This window comes from Macrotis lagotis, chromosome 1 (assembly GCF_037893015.1).
Source record: "Macrotis lagotis isolate mMagLag1 chromosome 1, bilby.v1.9.chrom.fasta, whole genome shotgun sequence".
Lineage (NCBI taxonomy): Eukaryota > Metazoa > Chordata > Mammalia > Peramelemorphia > Peramelidae > Macrotis > Macrotis lagotis.
Window position 1 is genome coordinate 321,066,581 of NC_133658.1, and position 23,616 is coordinate 321,090,196.

The following is a 23,616-nucleotide window of genomic DNA, read 5'->3' on the forward strand; positions in this document are numbered from 1 at the left end:
AGTACAGGAGGGTAAGAAAGCTGAACTGACTATTGAATTTGGAGAAGAGGCATCACAAGGTCTGTTTGGGATGAGTTCCTGGACAGTGTTCTAAATTTGATGTTTAAGGAGCAATTAGAAATGGCCTTTCCTCCTCAGGTTTAATATGTAAATATTAATTAAATTTCATCATTTTCTCATTCCCTACCTTCTGTTGAGTGTCCTCATTGTCTGTTGATAAATACTTTTGATAGTTAAAAAACACTTTTCAATTGAAATGTTTGAGGTAAACTATGTTGTATGTTTCCTACAACATGTCTATTTTGAAAGACTTTAGTCTGAGTGTCCAAGTCACTGATTTAAAGAAAGGGACCATCATAACTACCATAATACCATTATTATGTTTGATCTTCCTAAAATTGTATTCTATACATGGTTTCATCCTTTCTTCTCCACTGCAGAGATAGATGTAGGGCTGTAGTTTATCACCATTTTACAAATGAGGATTAATATCTTTGCCATCCCTGGACTAAGAATCATTCAGACACTGGAATATTTCACTGATTCAAACTCTCCTGACTTGCCAACAACAGTTACACCAAGTCTCTGGCTCATGGGCAGGGAATGGGCTTTTGCAAGATTTCACAACAACTGGTGGTGGGTTGGGTTATTTTTGGACTCTGTTCCCATCACTGTGGATAAGCTGACTGCATGGGAAATGAAAAGGGGAGAGCTCTGAAAAAGAGAATGTGATCTGGGACTCAGTGTTTTGTGGCAGAACAAGAGGGTAGCAATGGATAAGGTACTGAGTTTGGGGTCTAGACACCTGAATTCAAGGTCTGGCTCTGCACAAAGACTAAGTTTTGGTATTCTGTGTCCTTAATCTCTCAAGGGCTCATTTTCCTTACCAATAAATCAAATAGGGTAGTAAGCCCTAAAATTCCTCCTTTATTTAATGACATTTAATTGCAAATGCTCTTTGGCAATCTACCTAAATAACCCTGCCATGTCTTCTTTGCAGGGATGTTGGGAAAACATGAGATCATAGAAATTAGAAATCCCCTTTTGGGGGGGTATGGGATAGAGGCAATCAGCATTAAGTGACTTACCCAGAGTCAAGCTAGAATTGAACACAAGTCCTCCTGACTTCAGGGCTGGTACTTGATCTGCTGTGCCATGTAACTACCCCCCAAAGTCCCTTTTAATACTAAAGAGATAGAATTATTACTATTATTATCTCTGCCTTGTAGACAGCATAATTTTCTCTTTTTCTCTCTTATAGCCTTCAGCTGTGGCAAAGCATTTTGTGGCCTTGTCTACTAATGCAGTAAGTATATTCATTTACACAGCTTTTATTTGTTTTTCTTGGTCTTAAACTCCCATGATTTCAGATTCTCACTTGCTCTCTGAGAGTATGAAACCTTTAAGGCCATCTCTTTCTGGGTGTTAACCGTATCCAAAGATGGACCCTAAAATGCCTGCCAAACTAAACTCCTAATACTAAGTTATATAATGTCAGAATTAAAGGGCCTTAGAGATTGTGGTATTCAAACTACTCATTTTACAGATGGGAAACTAAGACCCAGGGAGGGGAGGTGACAAACCCAAGTTTATCCATTGGAGTTAGTAGCAAAGTCTGGACTTGAACTTCTTCCTTGAAGCTTTCTTACTGTTGGCCTATGGCTCTTCCATTTAGACTGTGCTCCTTTCTGTTTTTCCCATGTGATCTTTTTTGCTTAATTATGAGAACATAAATATGTTCTCTAAGAGACATGTTATTGTTGATAGACAACTAGCTTCAGAATTTGGAAGGCCTAGTTCCATGGTCTGCTTTTAATGGCCTTTATGACACTGGGTAAATCCATTCACTCCTTAGTGCCTCCAGGAAATTGGTGGCATGGAAGTATCTACTACCCTGAGTCTAAATGGTGTAGAAAAAACTCTGTGTTGTCAGATAGTTTCCTCAGTGGGATTTCCCTTTGTCAATAAAATGACAGTCTGATGGTTGGGGGAGGGGGGGTGTAGAGTGATGGGGAAGTTTGCTTTTAAGGAATTTAACCTGTAAACACTGTAAGCAGTTCTACTGGACAGAAATGAGAGATAGAATTCCAAAGAAGTTAGATCTTTCTTGTGTCTTTCTTCCCTATCCCAGAATTTCTGATAAGTGCCTCACAGTCATAAAGCAACTACTAGTGTACAACTTTTAACTTGGTAATAACTCCCCTAACACCCACCCTCCCAAACCTCATGTTGACATACTCTCATTTGAACCCACAATATGCCTGTGAGCTAACTAGGTAGTTTGAGAAAGGTGGTAGTATTCCCCAGTTTCCAGAAGAGGACATTTGAACTGCTCTCCTGGCTCCTCAGCTTGGATTCTATCTTCCACAATATACTTTTTCTGGGAAGTAGTTTTGTTGTATGTCATTGGTGAGGCTGGTGATAGGTAGATGATGGTGTAGTGAGAGAATTTCAGACTTGTTCTTCTCTTTTCCTAACTATTTTTCCATTTTGTGACTTTCAGACTTTGCCTTTCCCTGTTTTGGCACAAATATGAGTTTTATGTGGAGAAAGAGTGTGTGTATATATGTGTGTGGGGGGGTTTGGCAAACTCTAGAATCACTCATCTGGAAGTTTAATGATATTTAATTACAGATCCCTTTGGCAAATGACCCATGTCAAGGGAACTCGAGGATATATATGTGCGTTTCTGCATGAAGTAATGGTTGATCATATTCATATAATTAAAATGTCTAATTTATATTTTTTTACACTATTTAGCCAAAAGTTCAAGCGTTTGGAATCGACACTGAAAATATGTTTGAGTTCTGGGATGTAAGTAAAACTTTCTCTGTTCTCTGTACCATCTCTTGCAATTTCTTAGTTACAGTAAATCAGTGAATTTTAAATAGTCACTGGTAGAGAGAGGTGGGAATTATGTGGCTAAAGTAGAATTTGGAAGCCATTTTTTTCACAAATATTTATTAAACATCATTCCTGTATGTAGAGCACTGTGCTACACACTGGGAAAAAATATGATTTAGAGTCACAGGTGCATTACTTTAGAACTGAGATGGCCTTCAGAAGTCATTGGGACCAACCCTGCCATTTTGTAGAAAGCAGACTGAAGCCCAGAGAGTACAAATGAGGCGTCCAGTGTCTCAAAGTGGTTAAGTAGTAATGCCTGGGTTCCTTGGGCTCCTTTGACTCTAAATTGAGTACTTTTTCCATTGTGCTGTTTGTTGTTCCATAGGTAAGATTGTGTCTTTATGATGCTTCCAGTTAGATCATTAGGGAAATTGGGAACTATTGCAGGAGAATAACATGAAAATTGTGGGCTGACTGAGGGGGTTGAAGGACCTTGGTTCAGCTCCCATTTCTTCCTTGTTACTGCTTGTGTGAACTTGGTCAAGTCATTTTCATTCTTTTAGCCTTAGCAGGTGTATAACAAGGGGATTAAAGTAGGCAGTGTCTGAGGTTGAATTTCTGTACTAGATCAACAAGCACTGTTAAGTACCTGCAATATACCAGGCTCTGTGTTAGCCACTGAGAGGATACAAGAACAAAATCAAAACATTTTGTGTTCTCAAGGATCTTAGATTGCAATGGAGAGACAGTGCATATGTGTGTTGATATATTCGTGTGTATGTTTGTGTATATATGGATAGAAAACACATAAAGAATAGATATAAGATAATCCTGGGGCTGGCACTAACAGCTAGGGCTGACCAAGAAAGGTCTCATTAGCTTGAACTGAATCCTGAAGGAAATTAGAAATTCAGGGGAAGGGAGAACTTTCTAGGTCTGGGGGGAATAGAATGTTCAAAGGCACAAAGAAGAGATAAAATGTTTTCTTTGAGGAAAAGCAAGGTGGCCAATATGACTGAACTACAGAGTTTTGGGAAGAGAATAATATGTCCTAAGGCTGAAAACACAGAATGGATCCAAGTTGTGAAAAGCTTTAAGTGCCAAACATAGAATTTGATATTTCATCTTAGAGATGGTAGGGAGTCATTGGAATCTGTTGAAGGATAGTTATATGGTCAGCTCTCTGCTTAGGGAAAAATACTTTGCCAATTATTGTGGAGGATGGATTTGAGTGTGGCACGATTTGAGACCAGAAGATCTATTACAAGACTATTATAATACCAGGTGAGAGGTGATGATGATTTGAACTAAGGTGATGTCTCATGGGAGAAAAGGAAGTGTATGAGAGACATATGAAAGTAGAAATGACAAAACTTGGCAACTAATTGATTTGTGGTGAGTGAAAATGAGGAATGCATGAATGACTCTGAGTGACTGGGAGAAGAATGGATAGAGATTAGAAAGTTTGGGAAAGAAGAATTTTGGAAGAAAACCTTTTTTGGACCTGTTAAACTTGAGATTTCTAAAGCAAATCCAGTTTGAAAAGTTAAAGAGGTAATTGGGGAAGTAAGATTGCCAGGGAGACTATGGCCCTCTATAAAAGTCATCCTGTAAAAAGAGGGAAACTAATGGGATCTAATGGGGTCACCAAGTAAGAGAATGTAGATAGAAAAGAGAAGACAGCCCAATAACATACCATTGGGGTACATCCAGCATGGAGGAAGTTAATAGGTATGATATGGATATAACCAAGAAATCTGAGAAAGATCCATTAGACATAGAGGAGGACAATCAAGAGGCAACAAGGCAATGAGACAGGAACTGTCAATGGGGAGCGACCAGAGATCAAGGGGGAATGATAATGGGGGTAGCTGGAGAAACCCGAGGGAATGGGATCTATGATCAGAAAACTCTTTCTTTCTTTCTTTCTTTCTTTCTTTCTTTCTTTCTTTCTTTCTTTCTTTCTTTCTTTCTTTCTTTCTTTCTTTCTTTCTTATTTCTTTCTTTCTTTCTTCCTTTCTTTCTTTCTTTCTTTCTTTCTTTCTTTCTTTCTTTCTTTCTTTCTTTCTTTCTTTCTTTCTTTCTTTCTTTCTTATTTCTTTCTTCAAGGCAATGGGATTAAGTGGCTTGCCTAAGGCCATACATCTAGGTAATTATTAAGTGTCTGAGGCCAGATTTGAACTCAGGTACTCTTGACTCCAGGGCCGGTGCCCTATCCACTGCACTACCTTGCCGCCCCTGATCAGAAAACTCTTTAAGTGCATTAGAGGTGCCAACAAAATCTTTGTGACTTACCAACAGTGCCAAGCCCTTCCTGGGATTTGTTAGGGTGATACTACAGGTTAGAAAAGATTCCATACTGTAAGACCAGTAAATTAGGGTAGCATATGAAGATCCAGAAATGCAGAAAGCTGCAAATGACATGTGAAAGGTCAGAAGTCAAAGCTTGTCCTGGAGCCACTGGTGGCAGCTGCCATGTAATTAGAGCGTCTTCTCTACTTGCTTCCTACCACTTTCCCCTTGCTGAGCAGTACTGTCTCAGTTATTCTCAGCACTGACATTTCTTTTTAGGTTGTGTGAGCCTAAGTAGAAAGGTCAGCAGGGTGGAAAGTTTGTACTAAGCACTGGAGTGGCTTTGGGGAGCTTAAAGCAGACTCTTGCTTGGTTGATTGTGTTCACATTTGTATGTGAAGTCACAGGACTGGTTGGTGCTTAGTTATTCTGAAATTGGCTTGGCATTGGGCCTCAGGCCTCAAATGGCCCAAAAGAATAGAGTAGGATTTATTACTACAGCCTGACCTTCCCTGCCACGTCCCTGCTCTGGAAGGACATAATTTATTCATACATGCATTTCAATTACTCTTACCTAATTCTCTGGTTGTTCTCTGAATATGTAACATGTGACTTTGAAGAGAAATTTATAGACCCTCATTGGTGAAGAAGAGTGGCTTTCATGGGCTAATTTGGAAACTTTGTGTTGGAACTAGTCTGGCAAAGAGTAGAGTCTAAGTAGAACACAGTCATGACCTTTTGGGTCCATCTCTGAAAAATTTAATTAGGGATGTTCACATTCTAGTTGATGCCTTCCCAAAATGGGAAAGATGGCAGAGAACTTATTTCCAGATCTAATACATATAGAGTAACTTTCTTGTAGGTTCCTACAAAGTATGTACCTATTAGAAGGCTAGTACATAGTTCACAAAACTTCACATTTTGTATCACCTTAAGGTGAACCAAAAAAACCTTTAGAAGGAGCTAAGATGCAAGTATTTGTAATCCCCATTTTATATATGAGGAATCTCACAAAGATGAACACAGCTAGCAAGTATTTGAACTGGGACTTAAATCCTTGTTCTTTAAGACCCAGTGCTTCTTACCTTATACAGATTATGTTTAGTACTCTCTAGAAAAGAAAGACAGAACCCCTCCCAAAGACAGAACATTTGAGGTATCTTTGTCTTAGGCTTTTCCTCCCAACTATATGTATTTTGTTTTTTGTTTTGGTTTTTTTTTTTAGGTTTTTGCAAGGCAAATGGGGTTAAGTGGCTTGCCCAAGGCCACACAGCTAGGTAATTATTGTCTGAGGCCAGATTTGAACTCAGGTACTCCTGACTCCAGGGCTGGTGCTCTATCCACTGCACCACCTAGCCACCCTTCTCCAACTATATGTAGCAATAGTGTTCAACGATCATTTTTTGCAAGGGTTTGAGTTTCATATTTTCTCTCTCCCTCCCTTCCCTTCCCCTGACAGAAAGCAATTCAATATGTGTTATTCCTGTATAATCATGTAAACATAAATCCACATTAATCATGTTGTGAAAGAAGAATCAAATTGAAATGGAAAAATAGGGTAGGAAAAAAAGTTACTTACATAATACATAAGACCACATTTAAAAATTGAAGATAGTAAACTTTGGTCTACATTTAAACTCCATAGTATCTTCTTTGGTATTTTCCGTTTCAAGTCTTTTAGAATTGCCTGTGAATATTATACTGCTTAAATGAACCAAGTCCATCATAGTTGATCATTACCCAATGTAACTGTAGATTGTTTTGTCTTGGGTTTTTGCTAACACTGATCCTGTTTTTCCTAGTGGGTTGGTGGACGTTACTCATTGTGGTCAGCTATTGGCCTCTCCATCGCTCTGCATATTGGTATGTATCAAGTCTAGAGCAGACCCCTGGTATTCTCATCTCATAGTTAGGATGGTCTATTTTAGGACCTGAACAGTTTTTTTTTTCCACATTTTGTGTAAACCTGCCTGACTTTATGGACAGGAGCATTATCTTCTCTTCTGGCATGTGCTAGACTTGAACACTGTAGCCCTAGTAATAATATTGCTTTTCTCCCTTTGCAGTTCCTCATTTAAACTACATCAGATTAACCTTTTGCTACTGATCATGCCAGGCAAGGGGAATGATCCCTGGATTAGGGGACAATAATTCACCAATGTTACTTTTTTGGGGTTCCTTTTATCCTAGGAATCCAAAAAAAGCTTTTTTTCCCCTTTGGTTCAGTCCAATTCCTTTCATAATGCCAAGAGACCAAATACCCCTAAGGATATATTTGGAATAATTCAGAAGCCTAAAGGATTGCTTTTGGCTTTGATTTTCTGGGAGGGGTAAAAGCCAGGGCTTTCCCCCTGTTTCTTGGGAGAGATAGGAAGGAGGAACACTCCTTACTTAGGACATTTTTTTATCTTAGGTTTCGATAACTTTGAACAGCTGCTGTCAGGAGCTCACTGGATGGTAAGTGGCCTTGATGACATTTGCTCTATTTCTGTCTTTACTCAAAGAGCATATTTTATGATGAGTGGGAGGGTTTTCATAGCCTCTAGTGGTATATGATGAGATCTGTTTGCCTGATCTCTTTTCCCTAAATAGCTTTAAGCTTCTCTTACTAAAGTGACAGGCCTTGCTCCTAAGATCAGCCCAACAAGACCAGATATCCCTATGTATTTGCAATTGATTGATTTGTTGATTCATTGGACTGTGAATCCTATATTTCATTCTCTTGTCAAAGGGTGGGGGAATTAAGTCATGGGGAGGCCGTGCTTGTTTTTGAAGGGGTCAGGGTAAGAGATCATATTTACTTTTCATTTTCTATCCTACATCTTATTAAAGGATAATCACTTCCTCACCACCCCACTGGAGAAGAATGCTCCTGTGCTGCTTGCCATGCTAGGCATCTGGTACATTAACTGTTTTGGATGTGAGACTCAAGCCCTGCTGCCCTATGACCAGTATATGCACCGCTTTGCTGCTTATTTCCAGCAGGTACTGAGATCTGTTTCCTTGTTCTTCACTCCATCTCTCTCATGAGTTAATGGCATGTGTTATCTCTCACAGGGTGAAGTGGGTAAGCCTAGTCTAAGGGGGAGGACAAATATCTTGAGCTTTTTTTCCTACCCAACTTTCTTCAATCCTGTTCTTTGGGGATATTTTGCTATCAGCAAAAGGGGAAGTTTCTCATTGAGAGGTGACCCTCCAGCTGCCTTTTCTTCCTTTCTCCAGGAGGCTGCTCTTTTACCCTTTCTATCAACTGAGTGCTGTTCTTGGTGACAGTGATCTTGAAATGCTATCAGCAGAAGTGCTGCTATTCAGTTGAGATTTTGAGTGGGAAACTGGTTGACTCAATTCAGCTTCTCCCCATTCCTGAGAACATAGTTCAGATCCAGGCCTATTTGCACAGATGTGTGTGTGTGTGTGTGTGTGTGTGTGTGTGTGTGTGTGTGTGTGTGTGTACAGCTGTGTGTCCATTTATGAGGCTAGAGGGAGAGATACTACTATTGTGGTGTGAATTATGCGAAGTCTACATTAGCATGGCCTTTGGGGACTTAGGCCATAGCTTCAATGGGAGTTGAACATGGCTAGGGAAATCAAAATTTTTCTTACTTTCTGTTATAGGGTGATATGGAGTCTAATGGGAAGTACATCACCAAGTCAGGAGCCCGAGTTGACTACTCTACAGGCCCCATTGTGTGGGGAGAGCCAGGGACCAATGGACAACATGCTTTCTACCAGCTTATTCACCAGGGTATGGGATGTTTGAGGGGCTCTGTTGTAAGGCGAGGTGATTGTAGAAATGAAATTGCAAATGGGTCAGGGCTTGGGGGAAAGAAATATTGTTAGGAAAACAAGTCCCCCCTCATGAGTCCAGTTTAGTGTTTCTAATTTTTTCATCCTCAGGGTCACAAGCAAGCTCACACTATCCTTCCTTTGCAAGTGTTCATTCTTTTCACATTTTTCAGGGCTGATCTACAAAAATAAAGATGACTGGCAATTTGAGAATTTGAATGTTGCAAAGAGGAACATTTGGGCCTGATGTGTGGAGAAACTTTATAGTAGTTATTATCCCAGTCACTCTGCTGCTCAAGGATCTTCAGTGCCCCCATTTTGTATCTAGAAAAAACGTACTCCTGGCATTTAAAGCCTTTCACACACAAATCAACTCCAGCCTCGCCTTCTAGACTAGTTTCATATTTCTCCTCCTCTCACAGTCTACATTCTAGTCATTCTTGCTTCCTTTTCTGTATGTTCCCTATACTTGACTCTTATTGTTCATTTGCATTGGCCATCTGTTCCTCCATGCCTGGAATGTTCTCTCTCTTCACATTTGCCTCTTGGCATCCCTTGGTCTTTTCAAGACTCTACTCAAGTTTCACTTCTCCCTGAGGTCTTTCCTATTCTTCTTTCCTTTCCCCACCTTGAAATTACTTCGTATTTTATCTTTTTGTGTACTTGTATTTGTTTTCTCCCTCTGGGGTAACAGTAACATAAGATATTGGAGGCTAGAGATTGCCTAGCATCTGCTATAGTGTAGACACTTTATAAATGCATGCCAAATGGAATTGAAAATAGGAAGTGTGGAGATATAATGGGCCTTTTCTCAGTTGAGCTCTTCAAGCAAAACTAGAATAACCACTTAATTATTAGGTGGAGGGAAGTGTGGTTTATATTATTTTGTTTTGGATCAAGGGGATGCTTTCTTTGTGGTGTGTGGGGAAACAAACTACCCCCCATCCTCCTTTCTCTCTCTCTCTCTCTTTCTCTGTCTGTCTGTCTGTCTGTCTGTCTCTCTGTCTCTCTCTCTCTCTCTAGGTACCCGGATCATTCCTTGTGATTTTCTCATCCCTGTTCAGACACAGAATCCAATACGGAATGGCCTTCATCACAAGGTATAGTGCTCAAAAGCAAACTCCTTTCCAAAGGAGCTCAAAAAGACCAATCTGGGTTGGGGATGAAAGAAATGGAAAGAAATCTGGGTCTTTTAGTCCTACCCATAGAATTTGGTGTCAAACTAAATTCTGGAGGGAAGGGATTGTCCCATTTTCATCTTCAAGTTTTATCTCCTTTATATTAATAGTAAGTGCTTAATAAAAAGTTTTGTTCATTTGAATATGTGACCCAACTCTTCCTTGCTCTTTGGGAATCATCTTACCAGTAACAAATATAGAAACCCTGCTTATGTATCTAAAAACTAAAAAAAAACCTTTGGAAACGCTTGCTTTCCTCCTAGTTCTTTTTTTTTTGGCAAGGCAATGGGGTTAAATGACTTGCCCAAGGTCACACAGCTGGGTAATTGTTAAGTGTCTGAGGTCGAATATGAACTCAGGTCCTCTTGACTCCGGGGTCGGTGTTCTATCCACTGTGCCACCTAGTTGCCCCCTTCTCTTTATTTTAAGTCTGTGAGTGTCTCCTGTTTCAATACATACTTTCATATAGTATATTATTGTTATGTTGGGGAGAAAGTTGCAATGTTGACTTCATTGCTCCTTTCCCTAGATTCTTCTAGCCAATTTCCTAGCTCAAACTGAGGCCTTGATGAAAGGGAAAACAACTGAGGAGGCATGCAAGGAGCTGGAGGCTGCGGGCAAGAGTGGTGATGTTCTGAAGAAGCTGCTGCCTCATAAGGTTTGGGGGTGATGGACTAGTAGAATGGGCTTTGGATATGAGACCAGTCTGGGCTTTATCAGGGCTAATATTGTGGTCTGCACTTCTGAGACTTCATCTTTCAAGTTGTGAGGCTCTGTTCTTTATCACCATTGATGTAGCCTCTATGATCACATTGGGTCCCCCACTTCTTATCCAGTCTATGGTTTAATACTGCTTTTTTCACTGTAGCTGTCCCTTTACTCCTTTTGTTTTGTATTCAGAAATTCAGACTGTGAGGAGGATTAAGTAAGATAGGGATGCTGTTCTTAGGGCTTTGGGGTTACCATGAACAGCTGGGCTGGAGCCAGCATCAGAAGCTTGAGTATCAGATCATGTGGTCTTTTTACTCTGTTCTTTTCCTTGGGAATGTTTCAGCATTCACCAATTTTGTGTTGTTTTTTTTTTCTCTCTTAAAGGTTTTTGAGGGAAATCGTCCTACCAATTCCATTGTCTTCACAAAACTCACTCCTTTCATACTTGGAGCCTTAATTGGTGAGGAAAGGCAAAAGGGGCATGTGACCTTGGACTAGGTGGGACTAGCACATCTTCTAACATTTTTCTTCTTTCCACAGCCATGTATGAACACAAGATCTTTGTTCAGGGTATTGTCTGGGATGTCAACAGTTATGACCAGTGGGGGTGAGTGTCTTTGGGTGGTTTCTGGCCTGCAAAGTGGTGGGATGTATGTCTCCGGGGCTACAAGGGACAAGACTTACTCATTATAGTTAATGAGGATTCATTTCCATAACTTGTCGGTTGGTCATTCTTTGTCACAATATCATTTTGAGAAATTCTTTAGTATCTTTCAATCCAGCTTTTTTAGGAAAGTTCTTTTCATTTAAATTAATATTGTTTCCAGCTGATTGTGGGGACTAGGAATGATGTCCAACATCATCCCCTTATGCCTGCCTTCCCTTTACCCCAAGTGAGGGATAGGGCCAGAGATTTTACTGGTTGCAGGGTTTAAGATGGGTGGGACTTAATTACCTCTTTGTCTGTGCTGGCAATTTAAAGTAATTTTATCTTCCTATTTCTTGTTCCCCGGCATAGAGTGGAATTGGGAAAGCAGTTGGCCAAGAAAATTGAGCCTGAGTTGGACTCTGATAAACCTGTGACCTCTCATGATGCCTCCACCAATGGGCTGATCAGCTTTATCAAGAAGCACCGGGCCTAAATCATAAAGCTGATGCCTGTTTCCCCCTGTGACCCAGTCTGTTGTTTTGTGATGTGATCTGTGTTGTAGTGACCACTGTCCTGTCACAGAGATCTTCTTGTAGTCCTCAGACAGGTTGCTTCCTGTTTGTCAGGAAAACAAGTCCCACCACTTCATGAAGCCAGTTCAGTCTGGTGTGTCTCTAATTTTTCCATCCCCAGTGTCACAAGCAAGCTCTCACTATCCTTCCTTTGCACTGATGCAGGTTCAGCCTTTCCTTCAGGCTGTGCTAAAAAAAAAAAAATAAAGATGACTGGCAAGATCGTGTGGCTGCTTTCTTCCTCTGGTAATTCAAAAGGTTTATGAATTCTGAGTTGGACCTTACCCCAAGGACTGAGAGTTCAAAAGCAAAATAAAGAGTCTCTACCTTCTAGAAGCTTATATCTATTCTTTGTTGGGAGTCGAATAAGGGAGGCTAGCAGAAATACTATTTATTTAAGGGAATAGTGGGGTAGCACCGATGGAAAGCCATAGCTGATGGAATCGGTAAGATGTGGCAGAGTGCCTCAGCCGAGCTGAGGGGCCTCACGTGCATTTCAGTACCGACCACCCGTTAGTGGAGAGGTTCTGTGGGCAGCAGGACATTCAGAGAGGAGAGTGTGTGTGTGTGTGTGTGTGTGTGTGTGTAGGGGAGGGCTGGTGTGGTCATGGGACATCTGGCAGACACAGGTCGGACCCACAGTGTCTGAGCCTCGACCACATGTGTGCCCCCCACGTGCCTCGGTCATATGTGTCCGGCGGGGCCATGGAGGATGGGCTGCGAGATGGGCCACAACTAGCTCAGCCGCAGGATCGGGAGAGGCCGGGGGAGGCCTGAGCTCGGGGGCTGCAGAGACTGGGCTGGGAACCCAGAGAAAAGGAGTTCTCCTACACCCAAAGGGCAACAAAAATGTGCATACCCTTTGATCCAGCGATACCGCTACTGGGTCTATACCCAGAAGAGATGATGAAAAAGGGCAAAAACATCACTTGTACAAAAATATTCATAGCAGCCCCGTTTGTGGTGGCAAAGAATTGGAAATCAAGTGAATGTCCTTCAATTGGGGAATGGCTTAGCAAACTGTGGTAAATGTATGTCATGGAACACTATTGTTCTATTAGAAACCAGGAGGGAAGCCTGGAGGAATTTGTATGAACTGATGCTGAGTGATATGAGCAGAACCAGAAAAACACTGCACACCCTAACAGCAACATGGGAGTGATGTTCAACCTTGAAGGACTCGCTCATTCCATCAGTGCAACAATCAGGGACAATTTGGGGCTGTCTGCAAAGGAAAGTGCCATCGGTATCCAGAGAAAGAACCATGGAGATTGAACAAAGTTCAAGGACTATTCCATTCAATTTAGAAAAAAACATATCATCTGATCTTGTTACCTCTTAGACTTTTCTTTAAGGATGTGATTTCTGTCTCATCGTACCCAATTTGGATCAAGGTACAACATGGAAACAAAGTAAAGACTGACAGATTGCTTCCCGTGGGGGAGGGGTGGAGGGAGGGAAGTAAGATTGGGGGCGGAAATTGTTCAGCTCAAATAACATCTTTAATAAAAATAAATAAATAAAAAAGTTCTCCGCGCGCCCCTGGCGGCAGACTCCGGAAGTGCCGCCCTCGAGGAGAGAGCGGTGAATGGAGCCGAGCCAAGGGCGCGGCCCCGCGGCCGGCCGGGCGGGAGTCCGCCCCGGGGCGGCCTGCTCCCAGGCCCTGCCCGCTCCGGCTTCGGCGGAAAGGGCGCTGATCACGTGCCCCGCCGCCGGCCTGGCTTAAAGATCATGTTCCCTTCCGCTCGGCCGAGACTCCCAGAAGCCTGTCCCTCGGCGGAGTCCGTAGTTGGCGCGTGCGCACAAGGCACCATCGCTGTCATGGCGGCCGCGGGCGCTCCGGTGCTGCTGGGTCTTCGGGACGCGGAGATGCGGGGCGCCTTGGCGGCGTCCCAGGATGGCGCCTGGGCCGTCAATAAAGTGGGCGGCATTCCGGTGAGGGGGGTCACGGCTTCCGAGGTTGAAGCGGATCCGGGGCCTATGGGATGCGGTGGATGCGGCGTCGGGCCCGGGCCCCGGGCCGCGGGCCCCTCCCCACCAGGCCCGGGCCTGACCGCGGGCCGCGGCCCTGTCTCCCCCAGGACAGCCTGCCGGCGGTGCCGGCCCCCCGGCCGGAGTGCAGGCGCTGCGCGGCCGCCATGGCCCTCGTGGTCCAGGTCTACTGCCCCCTGCAGGGCTCGCCTTTCCACCGGCTGCTGCACGTGTTCGCCTGCGTCCGCGCGGAGTGCGGGGGCCAGCCGTGCAGGTGCGTGCGGCCGCGCCCCTCCCCTCCCCCTCCGCCCCTCCCCGAGCTGCCCCCGCCCCCTGTGCCCGGTCTCTTATAATGTACTTTTTTTAATCCAAGCTGGAAGGTGTTTCGCTCCCAGTTTCTGCAGGTGCAAGAGGATCACACGCAGGACCCCGGGACAAAGCAGGTGTGTGCGTTTTACATCTTTAAGCACCACGGGCCTTCAGTTTGTTCAGTTGTCAGTTTTTTAAAAATATATTTTAGGGGGCATAGAGCACCGGCCCTGGAGACAGGAGTCCCTGAGTTCAAATCCGGCCTCAGACACTAAATAATTACCTAGCTGTGTGGCCTTGGGCAAGCCATTTATCCCCATTTGCCTTGCAAAAACCTAAAAAAAAATTACACATTTATATATATTTTAGTATATATATAATATATACATATTATATATATATATGTATATATAAAATGGGCAAGCCACTTTAACCCCATTTGCCTTGGAAAAATCTAAGTGTATATATAGATAGATAGATTAAATAAGTAGGCTTATACTGAATTTTGAGGCAGATGACTTGATTTCTAGCGCTGACTGACAATTTGCTACCTGTGAACTTTTAACTTCTTTTCAAGGTATGCCATCATTTCCTCCATTTCCTTAAAGGCATTTGGACAAAATGATTTTTAAAACTTTTTCCAGGGCTGAACCTAATTCTCCAATGACCTTATATGCAAAGGTGAACCAAAAGTTCAAGAAGTTATTTGATAATCCAATTAATAGTGATAAAATTAAAAATAGATTTTACAAAAAAATTTTCCTTTGGGACAGCTTTTTGAAGCAAGTGGTGAAAGTATTATTTAGTCCAATTTTACAGATGAAGAAACTGAGATGTAAGGAGTGTGTGATTTATCCAGGTTCATGTGGGAAATGTTCTATTTAAAAGCCAGATTTCTGGGTTTCTGCCTTTGAGAGTTGTTTTCTTTCTCTTATGTTTTACTGACTGGATTCAGTTTCAATGAGCATTTCCCAGAATCACAGAATTTTGAGATTTGACTGGGATTTCTCAGCTATCTAATCTAGCCCATACTCAAAAAAGAATCCCCCCTACTACATGCCTAATACATAGTCTCCAATCTCTCCTATTATATATTGATATAGCCCATTCTACTTGTAAACTACTGTAATTATTACAACATTTTTTCTTTTATGCTTAGATTGGCTTTTTTAAAATAAAACAACTTTTAACTCATTGGTTCTGGTTCTATCAACCAGGACTAAAATGAATTAAGTCTCATCCTTCTCTGTGACAACTTTTCATATAACTAAAGATAGTGCCCTTGACCCTGAATCTTCTCTGGTCTACATTCTTAGTTTTCTTCATCTGATCCTTTTATGGCATAGACTTTCGCCATCCTGCTTGCCTTCTTCTGGTACTTTTAGTGTATCATAGTCCTTAAACTGTTGCCTAAAACTGAACATAGAACTTCAAATGATTCTTTAGAAGGACTGTATACACAAAATCAAGTTACTTCTGATTCTTGGAACCTAGGCTCCTTTCAGTGCACCTCAGGATTGCATTAGCTTCTTTGGCTGCCACCTCACTCTGCTCATTCATATAGAGTTGCTGTTCCACTAGGCAGCTTTGATCTTTTTCAGATAAACTACTGTCTAAATCACAAATCTCTCATCCTGTATTTTTGAAGTTGATTTTTTTTTCTTGTACACTAGTGTAAGACCTTGTATTTCTCTCTGTTACATTTCATCTTAATAGGTTCAGCCCCTACTCTAGCCTAGAGGTGTCAAACTCTTGCAGATTAAAATGATTAAGCAATGTTTAACAAAATAAAAACACAATAGGACATGATGTTAATGTATGGTTTTCTAAATTAATATGTGACTTGCAGAGATCAGTTCTATTTTAGTTTGACATCACTATTCTGGCCTATCAGAATTTTTTTGGATTCTGTCATGGAGTATATTAGTTGCCCTTCCCAGCTTAGTGTCATCTTGATGATCTATTTTATAAAATTTTCAAGCCCACATTTTTATTTATTTTGCCTTTTATCTTGTATCATTTCCTATTTTTCTCTTAGCTTTGATCAGGTTGTTCCTTCTAGATCTGCAATTTTGCTCTATTGTTACTGGGTTAATGTGAAATGTTGAGAATGACAGATGGAAATTGAAATACTTTACGGTCTGGTAGTTATATTCAGTTATAATGTCATTATTTTTCTTACAACTGGTATTCCAATTAAAAATAATTTCCGGGGAGGCTAGGTGGCGTAGTAGATAAAGCACTGGCCTTGGAGTCAGGAGTACCTGGGTTCAAATCTGGTCTCAGACACTTAATAATTACCTAGCTGTGTGGCCTTGGGCAAGCCACTTAACCCCATTTACCTTGCAAAAAAAAAACCTAAAAAAAATTAATAATTTCGGCAGCTTTTTATTTCATTTTTAATATTCTTATTTTGTTAATATTTTTAAATTAGTATTCTTTATTCACATGAAAATAAAGTTGACTATCAAATATCTGAATTCACAAATTCTTTAGACCTTCTAAACTTTATAGTAAACATTTAGATAACTTGTCTTTGTATATATTGCCTCTTCTGGACACTATTTATGGTGAAAATATTTTCCAATGGTGAAATATTTTGCAGTGTTCTGGAAAAGTAAAAATTAGTAATCTGTACTGGCATTGACATTTCAAAAAACATAATAACACAAATAATATCATTGTTACTGTTTGTTCTATTGCAGAAAGAGAAGAATAACTTTGCGGTTGAAGACTGGTGTGAAGGAGCAGAGGACTGGGGAGACGACAGTGAAAGTGATCTTGCACCATGGATTACCAATGATCTGCTTGACTCAAATGCAGGAGATAACATAAATGTAGATGAAGATATAGAATGTATGTCCCAATTCCAAAAACTCAAACTAGATGAAACTTTAAGTGACTCTTGTTCCTTTGGTCATACAAGACCAGCTGAAGAAGGACATGCCTTGCCTCACTCATCAGATCCTGTGTTTCAGCCCTACTACATCAATGTTGTGGATGAGGAAGATTATACTAACTTTGTTGATACAAATCATGCCCAAAAACTTCTTCAAGAGTATAGACAAAGGGAGGGAGTTGAATTGGAACTTCTTATAGCTCAAAGGTGAGAATGTTTGCAGTGGAGAGGAAATTGGGGCAGAAGGCCATCAATGGCTTATTAGATTAAAGGTGATAGAAGAAACAAACTCCTCACTTTTACTATTCTTCCAGAACCTGTCACCTTGTTAAGGACTTATAAAGCAAAATAAAACACTTGACAAGAGCTATAGTGGAGAGTATTATTTACAACAGGGTACAGAAGATGGAAATCCTCAAGTTACTAAGAAGTCAAAAGAGTGGAATCTAGTCTTGCTTTTGCCATCATATGACCTTGGTCAAGTTGGTCAGTTTTCTTAGTCTCCCTCATTTGTAAAATGAAAGATTTGCATTAGATGGTCTTTGAGGATACTCAGGAATTTAGTGATCCCAAAATTCCAGAATTAAAGAATTATGTAGAATCTAAAATTCCGAAAGAAAAATTCCATGTATTAATAGTTTTGTTGACTTAAATTTGGAGAAAAGTTTAGTAAATTTACTTTGTGTCAGAGTATGATGGACTTATTTTTAACTTGAAGAATAATATTGCCTGAAATAGAGGAAGAAAATCTATCTCAGATAATATATTTTTTCTCTTTTAAAATAAAATCTTTTCTCCCCTCCAGCTATAACTAGTAACATGACTCTTCTGTTTCTTTTTATAGTTTTATTTTTGACAGTGGTGAAAGATATGAGAAGGCTGTTTCTAAAAGTAATGATAAAATGTTTTATAAATTTATGAAAAGAATATCTGCCTGCCGTGAACAGATTCTAAGGTAAAGAAGGGGGTGCTTTGGGGCTGTCCTGTTTACAATTTGAAAAGAGGTACAGCATTTACTATTTAGGTATGGTAGTAAACTTTTTGTTGTTTTAATACTAAGTATGAAGGATTTGTGGTATTAATGGTAATATTCAACAGAAAAAAACCAAGCAGCTTTTATTTCTTTCCCTTTCTATGGTGAAATTCTTGAGTTAAGAGTTGTCTTGAGATGGAAATGTATTAAATGTATTAATTGTTCCTTTGAGAAAAGTAGGTGAGTGGCAGTTTGTAAAACTGCCTTAAATAGTTCTCTAATAAATAAATATTTAAAGATGCTTTATAACTTGTATAGAAAGAAAGTAGTTGGATTGTATTTATGTGGGTTTTTGTGTCTAAGGGTTTCTGTCTTTTCCTTTAGGTACTCTTGGAATGGGCAGCCTCTCTTTATAACCTGCCCTTCACCAGATGTTACTGAGATTCCATCCTGCAGTAACTGTGGAAGCTACAGAATATTTGAGTTTCAGCTTATGCCTGCATTGGTCAGCATGCTCAAAAACACTCTGTTAGGTAGTAAACTCTATTATTTTAACTGAGCTATTTAGCATTAATTTGACATACTATTAATGATTTGTAACCAAAGCCTTCCTTTCAAATGCTTTCTTTTGGCATCTTGAAGACTATGCCAACAAAAAAGTAAGCTCTAATTCTAATCTTATCAAGTTAGAAAAGCTACAAGTATGTATTAAGTTCTAGATATTTTTTAAGGAAAGGCATGACTAGCATGTGGAGAGGGGGCTATCATCAAAGAGTTGAGTAATAAATGTTAAATTTTTTTGGATAGTCCAGCTCAAAAAGCCATGCATTCAAAGATATGAAAAGATTTCTGCTTTGGTAGAGTAAAGTGTGCATCTTGATGAAATCATGATATCTTTTTATTATATAATATTATAATCTTTTTATAAGTTTGGGTAGATTTGTCATTTAAAAAAAGGGATTAGGGTGGGATGGGACTCTCGAAGTCTGTTTTTATACAAGTGGTATTTATAAACAGTTTGTTCCAGAAACTTGTCATTTGTTTTTAGAAATCATTTTGTAATCAGTTAAATAATCAGACTAATATAATATGTGGAAAAAAGGTAACTAGCATATAGGAGGTATTGAATTTATCTTCATTGTGTAATGAAAAAAATCTGAATTTTTAGAATTTTTTCTTTGTGAAACTCTTTATTTGGTTTCCATTATATTATAGTATCTTTGCCTGTACTTTTTAGAATTATTCATTTTTATTTCCTTTATTAACTTACACTTGTTTTCTTCTATTTATGTTTTCTCTTTTAAAGACCTTATCCTTCCATACCTTGAACTAATATTACAGTGGCTATAACTCCAGTTCATACTGCTTCCTTGAATTCTACTTAATATATCTCCAGACTGGCTATAGGACATTTTTAATTTCACCTTTAATCTTAATGCATCTAAAATGCATCTTACTTAATTCTTATTGGTGAATTATTTTTCTTCTTGTTATCTTTGACTCTTTCCTTTTTTTTTAATAAACCCAGTAAGTTACTAAATGATGTTGACTCAGTAAATCCAGTAGCCTATTACAGGCAGAGAAGCTAAAGCAGAGAGGATTTTCAACCTTTTTTTTTTTTGTTATAGCTTGACAGTATGATTGAAGCTTAGGGACCCCTTCTCAGAGTGTCATTAAATGCATAAAATAAATAAGATTTGGGATTATATTTAAATGCAGTTATCAAATATTTTTAAGTCCACTGACCTGAAATATATCCATTTCCTTACCCTAAAGGTAGATTTTATCAATTAACCCGTTTCTATTGCTTCCACAAATTTGAATTTCTTAATATAGTCACATTTTCTGTTTGTACTACAGCTTTGACTAGAGTTCAATATGCTTATGATTTCACTTTGTGAAATATTTGTCTTTAGTTTTTGTTCTGATTTTGGTAGGAATTCAGGTATTAGAGAGGAAAAGGACTTTTCAAAGCTACATTTTATCTTTATATTACTTTTCTCCATCCAATTTAAAATTTTTCTCCTAAGTTATAATTGGAAAGTTTGATAACTCTTGGAATGTGTCTAAAAATTGGAATAACCTTATGAGAATAATTATACTCCTGTCAGTCACATTTGCAGGTTCCTTAGCCTGAGCCAAGTTAATAAAATGAATTTCAAAATACAAGTGAATATATTTCAAAGGAATTTCTGTATATATATATCTATATATCTATATCTGTCTATCTGCATATATATATATATGTATGTATATATATCTTGTGTCTTACAGATATCTCTGTTGAGTTTGGAACTGTTTTAATTTATACTTGTCAGAAGAGTTGTTGGCCCACTAATCATCACACTCCAATGGAAGAGGTTTGTGTTATACAAGAAGATCCAGATCAAATGTTATTTAAATAGAATCTTTCCTTTTCCTTGTGTAAATAAAATTTAATTTTTAAACCATCAAAAGCATTGTTGTTAAAAAGATGAGTTTTTGTGGCAAAAGACATCTGGGGATCATTTAAAAGTGTTAAATGCATCTTCCCAAATTTAATTCAACTCAATTTTTTCTTATTTATTGCCCCAAGAATTAATTTTCTCCTAGAAGTGGTATATTTCTGTCAATCACAGAATACCAAAGTCACAAAAGAATCAGAATTGTATATAACTTGGTGTGTATGTTTAAGTGAACAGTAGTATAATCACATTGGCATATATTGAAATTCCATAAAAAAATTATCTAGCACTGGAAATGAGAGGCTGGTTACAGCCCCAGATTTTAACAGTACCAGAGAAAGACCTCTAGCACTTTGGATGGGTACTTTCTAGAGAATTCATAGAAAGACAAGAACCAGTGGGGAAAGGAAATTGGAGTAAATTTGTCTGACATTAATTAGAAGAAAATATCCTCCACCTCTTCTTTAATCTGACAGAAATTATTTTCTTTCTCCATGAAAAACCTAATTAAAAATGAGTTGGAAAAGATGGATCATAGTACATCAAACTTCTACAATATCTGCCTAGTGTTCATAAAACCAAAAGAAATATGATCCTTATTCAAACTGTGTTTCTGGGTTAATCAAGGGTCCTATCAAGGTGTCAAGGGATCAAAGAATGGTGCTGAAGGAATGGTATCTTCCTCAAATTACCCTTTTGAATTTGCTTTCCATGTGCTTAGATTTTTAAAAAGTATGCTTAAAAATTGTATAGTCATCAAAAATTGCATATGTTTATACAAAAAAATTATTTTGAATGCTTATCCCTCTTGAGAAGGAGTGGTTTCACTGAGTATCTGGCATATAGTAAGCACTTGATAAATACATATTGATTAATATGTTACCCTACAAAGATTTCCTTATAATATTGTGGAAAGGAACCTGGATTTCAGAGTAGACCTGAGTTTGGATTCTTTTGAAATTCTCCTGTTTTCTTCCTATCTAAAGGTTTTCTTTTCTCATAGTCCAAATTCTTCATATACAAAATGACTATTTTGTAAACATAATAAACACAAATGTATGTGTACAAATTTTACCCTTCCCGCTCCGATGAGGGGAGGGAGGTGGGAAGGAAGAGTGGTAGAAAAATGTAACTTAAATATGCAAGTGCTTAATGTTGAAAAATTTTCATAACATGGAACTGGGAAAATATCAAATAAATAAAAAGAAAGTAATGACCAAAAAAATAGTAAGAATGAGGGATCACAGCCTTACCATTGTTCAAACTATATTCAGAGGAATAGTCATCAAAATTATTTGATACTAATATTTTAAGCAGAAAAGTTAATGCATGAAAGGGGCAAGATGAGCAAGAAAAGAACGTATTAAAGAAAAAATTAGCAGTCCAATCTTTGATAAGCCTCAAAAAATAAGTTACTGAGTAAAAATCTTTTTTTTTTTTAACAAAAGGAAAAACTGGTTTTCAAAGTAGACCGGGGTTCAACTATAGCCTCTGTTGACTTACTGTCTTAGAGGCTCTTTTTTTTAATTTAAAATTTATTAATTTACATATTACTGCAATAGTCTTATTGTAAAAGTAAACAATCCCCCCCCCCCAAGATAGAGAAACCTCATGGAAAAAAAAGAAAATGTTCAGATAGCATTAGCTTTGTCCCTGGGATGGATTATCATTAGTCCATCAGAGAAAGTGCTTAAATATTTTTTTCCCCACAATTGCTATTGCTAACTATTTCCCTCCATCTATTCCTCCCCACTCCCATTTATTCTATTCTCTCTCTCTCTCTCTCTCCTTTCACTTTGTCCTTCAAAAGTGTGTTGTGGGGCAGCCAAGTGGCACAGTGGACAGAGCACTGGCCCTGGAGCCAGGAGGACCCAAGTCCAAATCCAAGCTTCCCCCCACCACCACCCAACAACTACCCAGCCATGTGACCCTGGGCAAGCTACCCTACCCCACAGCCTTGCAAACAAAAAAAAAGGTGTTTTGGTAGGGACTACCTTCTTCCACGATTTTTCCTCTCATCTATCATCTACACTTCCCCCTCCTCTCCCCTGTCCCCTTTTTCCTGTAGGGTAAGGTAGATTTCTATATTCTATTAAGTGTGTATGTGTAGTTTCCCTCTGAGCCACTTCCAATTAAAATGAAGGCTCACTCATTCTCCCTCATTTTAACTCTCTTTCACTCTATTGCGAATGCTTTATCTTGACTCTTTTAAGTGAAATAACTTAGCTCACTCTTCTTCTCCTTTCCCTTTTGCCCAGTATATTCCTTTTTCACCCATTGACTCCATCTTTACAACATATTATACCTTCATATTCAGGACCCTCCTGTGCTTTGTCTATGTTCTTTCTAACTGTTCTATTAAATGAGAAGGTTCATGAGAGTTATTAATATCTTTTTTCCCATGCAGAAATACAAGTAGTTCAACATCATTGAATCCCTCATAATTTGCCCTTCCTGTCCACCCTCTCTATGCTTCCCCTGAGTCCTATACTTAAAGATCAGACTTTCCATTCAATTCTGATCATTTCAACAGGAAAGATCGAAAATTCCCTATTTCATTGAATATCTATTTTTTTCCCCCCCTGAATGAGAATGTTCAGTTTTGCTGGGTAGTTGATTCTTGGTTGTAAACCAAGCTCTCTTGCCTTCTAGAATACCATATTCTAAGCTCTATGAACCCTTAATGTAGATGCTGCTAAATTCTGGGTAATACTAACTATGAATCCACAATATTTGAATTGTTTCTTTCTGGCAACTTGTAATATTTCCTCTTTGACTTGGGAATTCTGGAATTTGGCTATAATCATGGGAGTTATTTTTTTGGCGGGGGGAATCTCAGGAAGTGATTGGCGAATTCCTACAATTTCCAATTTACCCTTTGCTTCTAGGCTATCAGAGCAATTTTCCTCGAGAATTTCTTGAAAAATGGAAGTCTAGGCTCTTTTTCCTGATCATGACTTTCAGGTAGCCCAATTTTTAAATTAC

The 23,616-nt window shown here is 39.2% G+C and overlaps 2 protein-coding genes across 2 annotated transcripts in view; both read left to right on the forward strand.

Annotated features, from left to right (window-relative positions):
- GPI (glucose-6-phosphate isomerase) overlaps positions 1-12,258 on the forward strand; it is a 30,879-nt gene extending 18,621 nt beyond the window's left edge. Inside the window, exons 8-18 of the mRNA XM_074211506.1 lie at positions 1,262-1,306; positions 2,761-2,814; positions 6,942-7,002; positions 7,553-7,596; positions 7,972-8,124; positions 8,755-8,884; positions 9,949-10,025; positions 10,633-10,761; positions 11,199-11,274; positions 11,355-11,421; positions 11,833-12,258. Coding sequence (XP_074067607.1) covers positions 1,262-1,306; positions 2,761-2,814; positions 6,942-7,002; positions 7,553-7,596; positions 7,972-8,124; positions 8,755-8,884; positions 9,949-10,025; positions 10,633-10,761; positions 11,199-11,274; positions 11,355-11,421; positions 11,833-11,956 — 960 coding nt within the window. The 3' untranslated portion in view covers positions 11,957-12,258. The remainder of the gene's footprint in view (positions 1-1,261; positions 1,307-2,760; positions 2,815-6,941; positions 7,003-7,552; positions 7,597-7,971; positions 8,125-8,754; positions 8,885-9,948; positions 10,026-10,632; positions 10,762-11,198; positions 11,275-11,354; positions 11,422-11,832) is intronic.
- A 1,357-nt stretch (positions 12,259-13,615) lies between these two features.
- PDCD2L (programmed cell death 2 like) lies at positions 13,616-21,998 on the forward strand. Its single transcript, XM_074211507.1, has 7 exons — positions 13,616-13,970; positions 14,117-14,280; positions 14,380-14,449; positions 17,021-17,421; positions 18,059-18,169; positions 18,572-18,720; positions 20,462-21,998. The coding sequence occupies exons 1-7, from the start codon at positions 13,767-13,769 to the stop codon at positions 20,590-20,592; spliced, it is 1,230 nt and encodes a 409-aa protein (XP_074067608.1). The 5' UTR covers positions 13,616-13,766; the 3' UTR covers positions 20,593-21,998.
- The last annotated feature ends 1,618 nt before the right edge of the window (positions 21,999-23,616 follow it).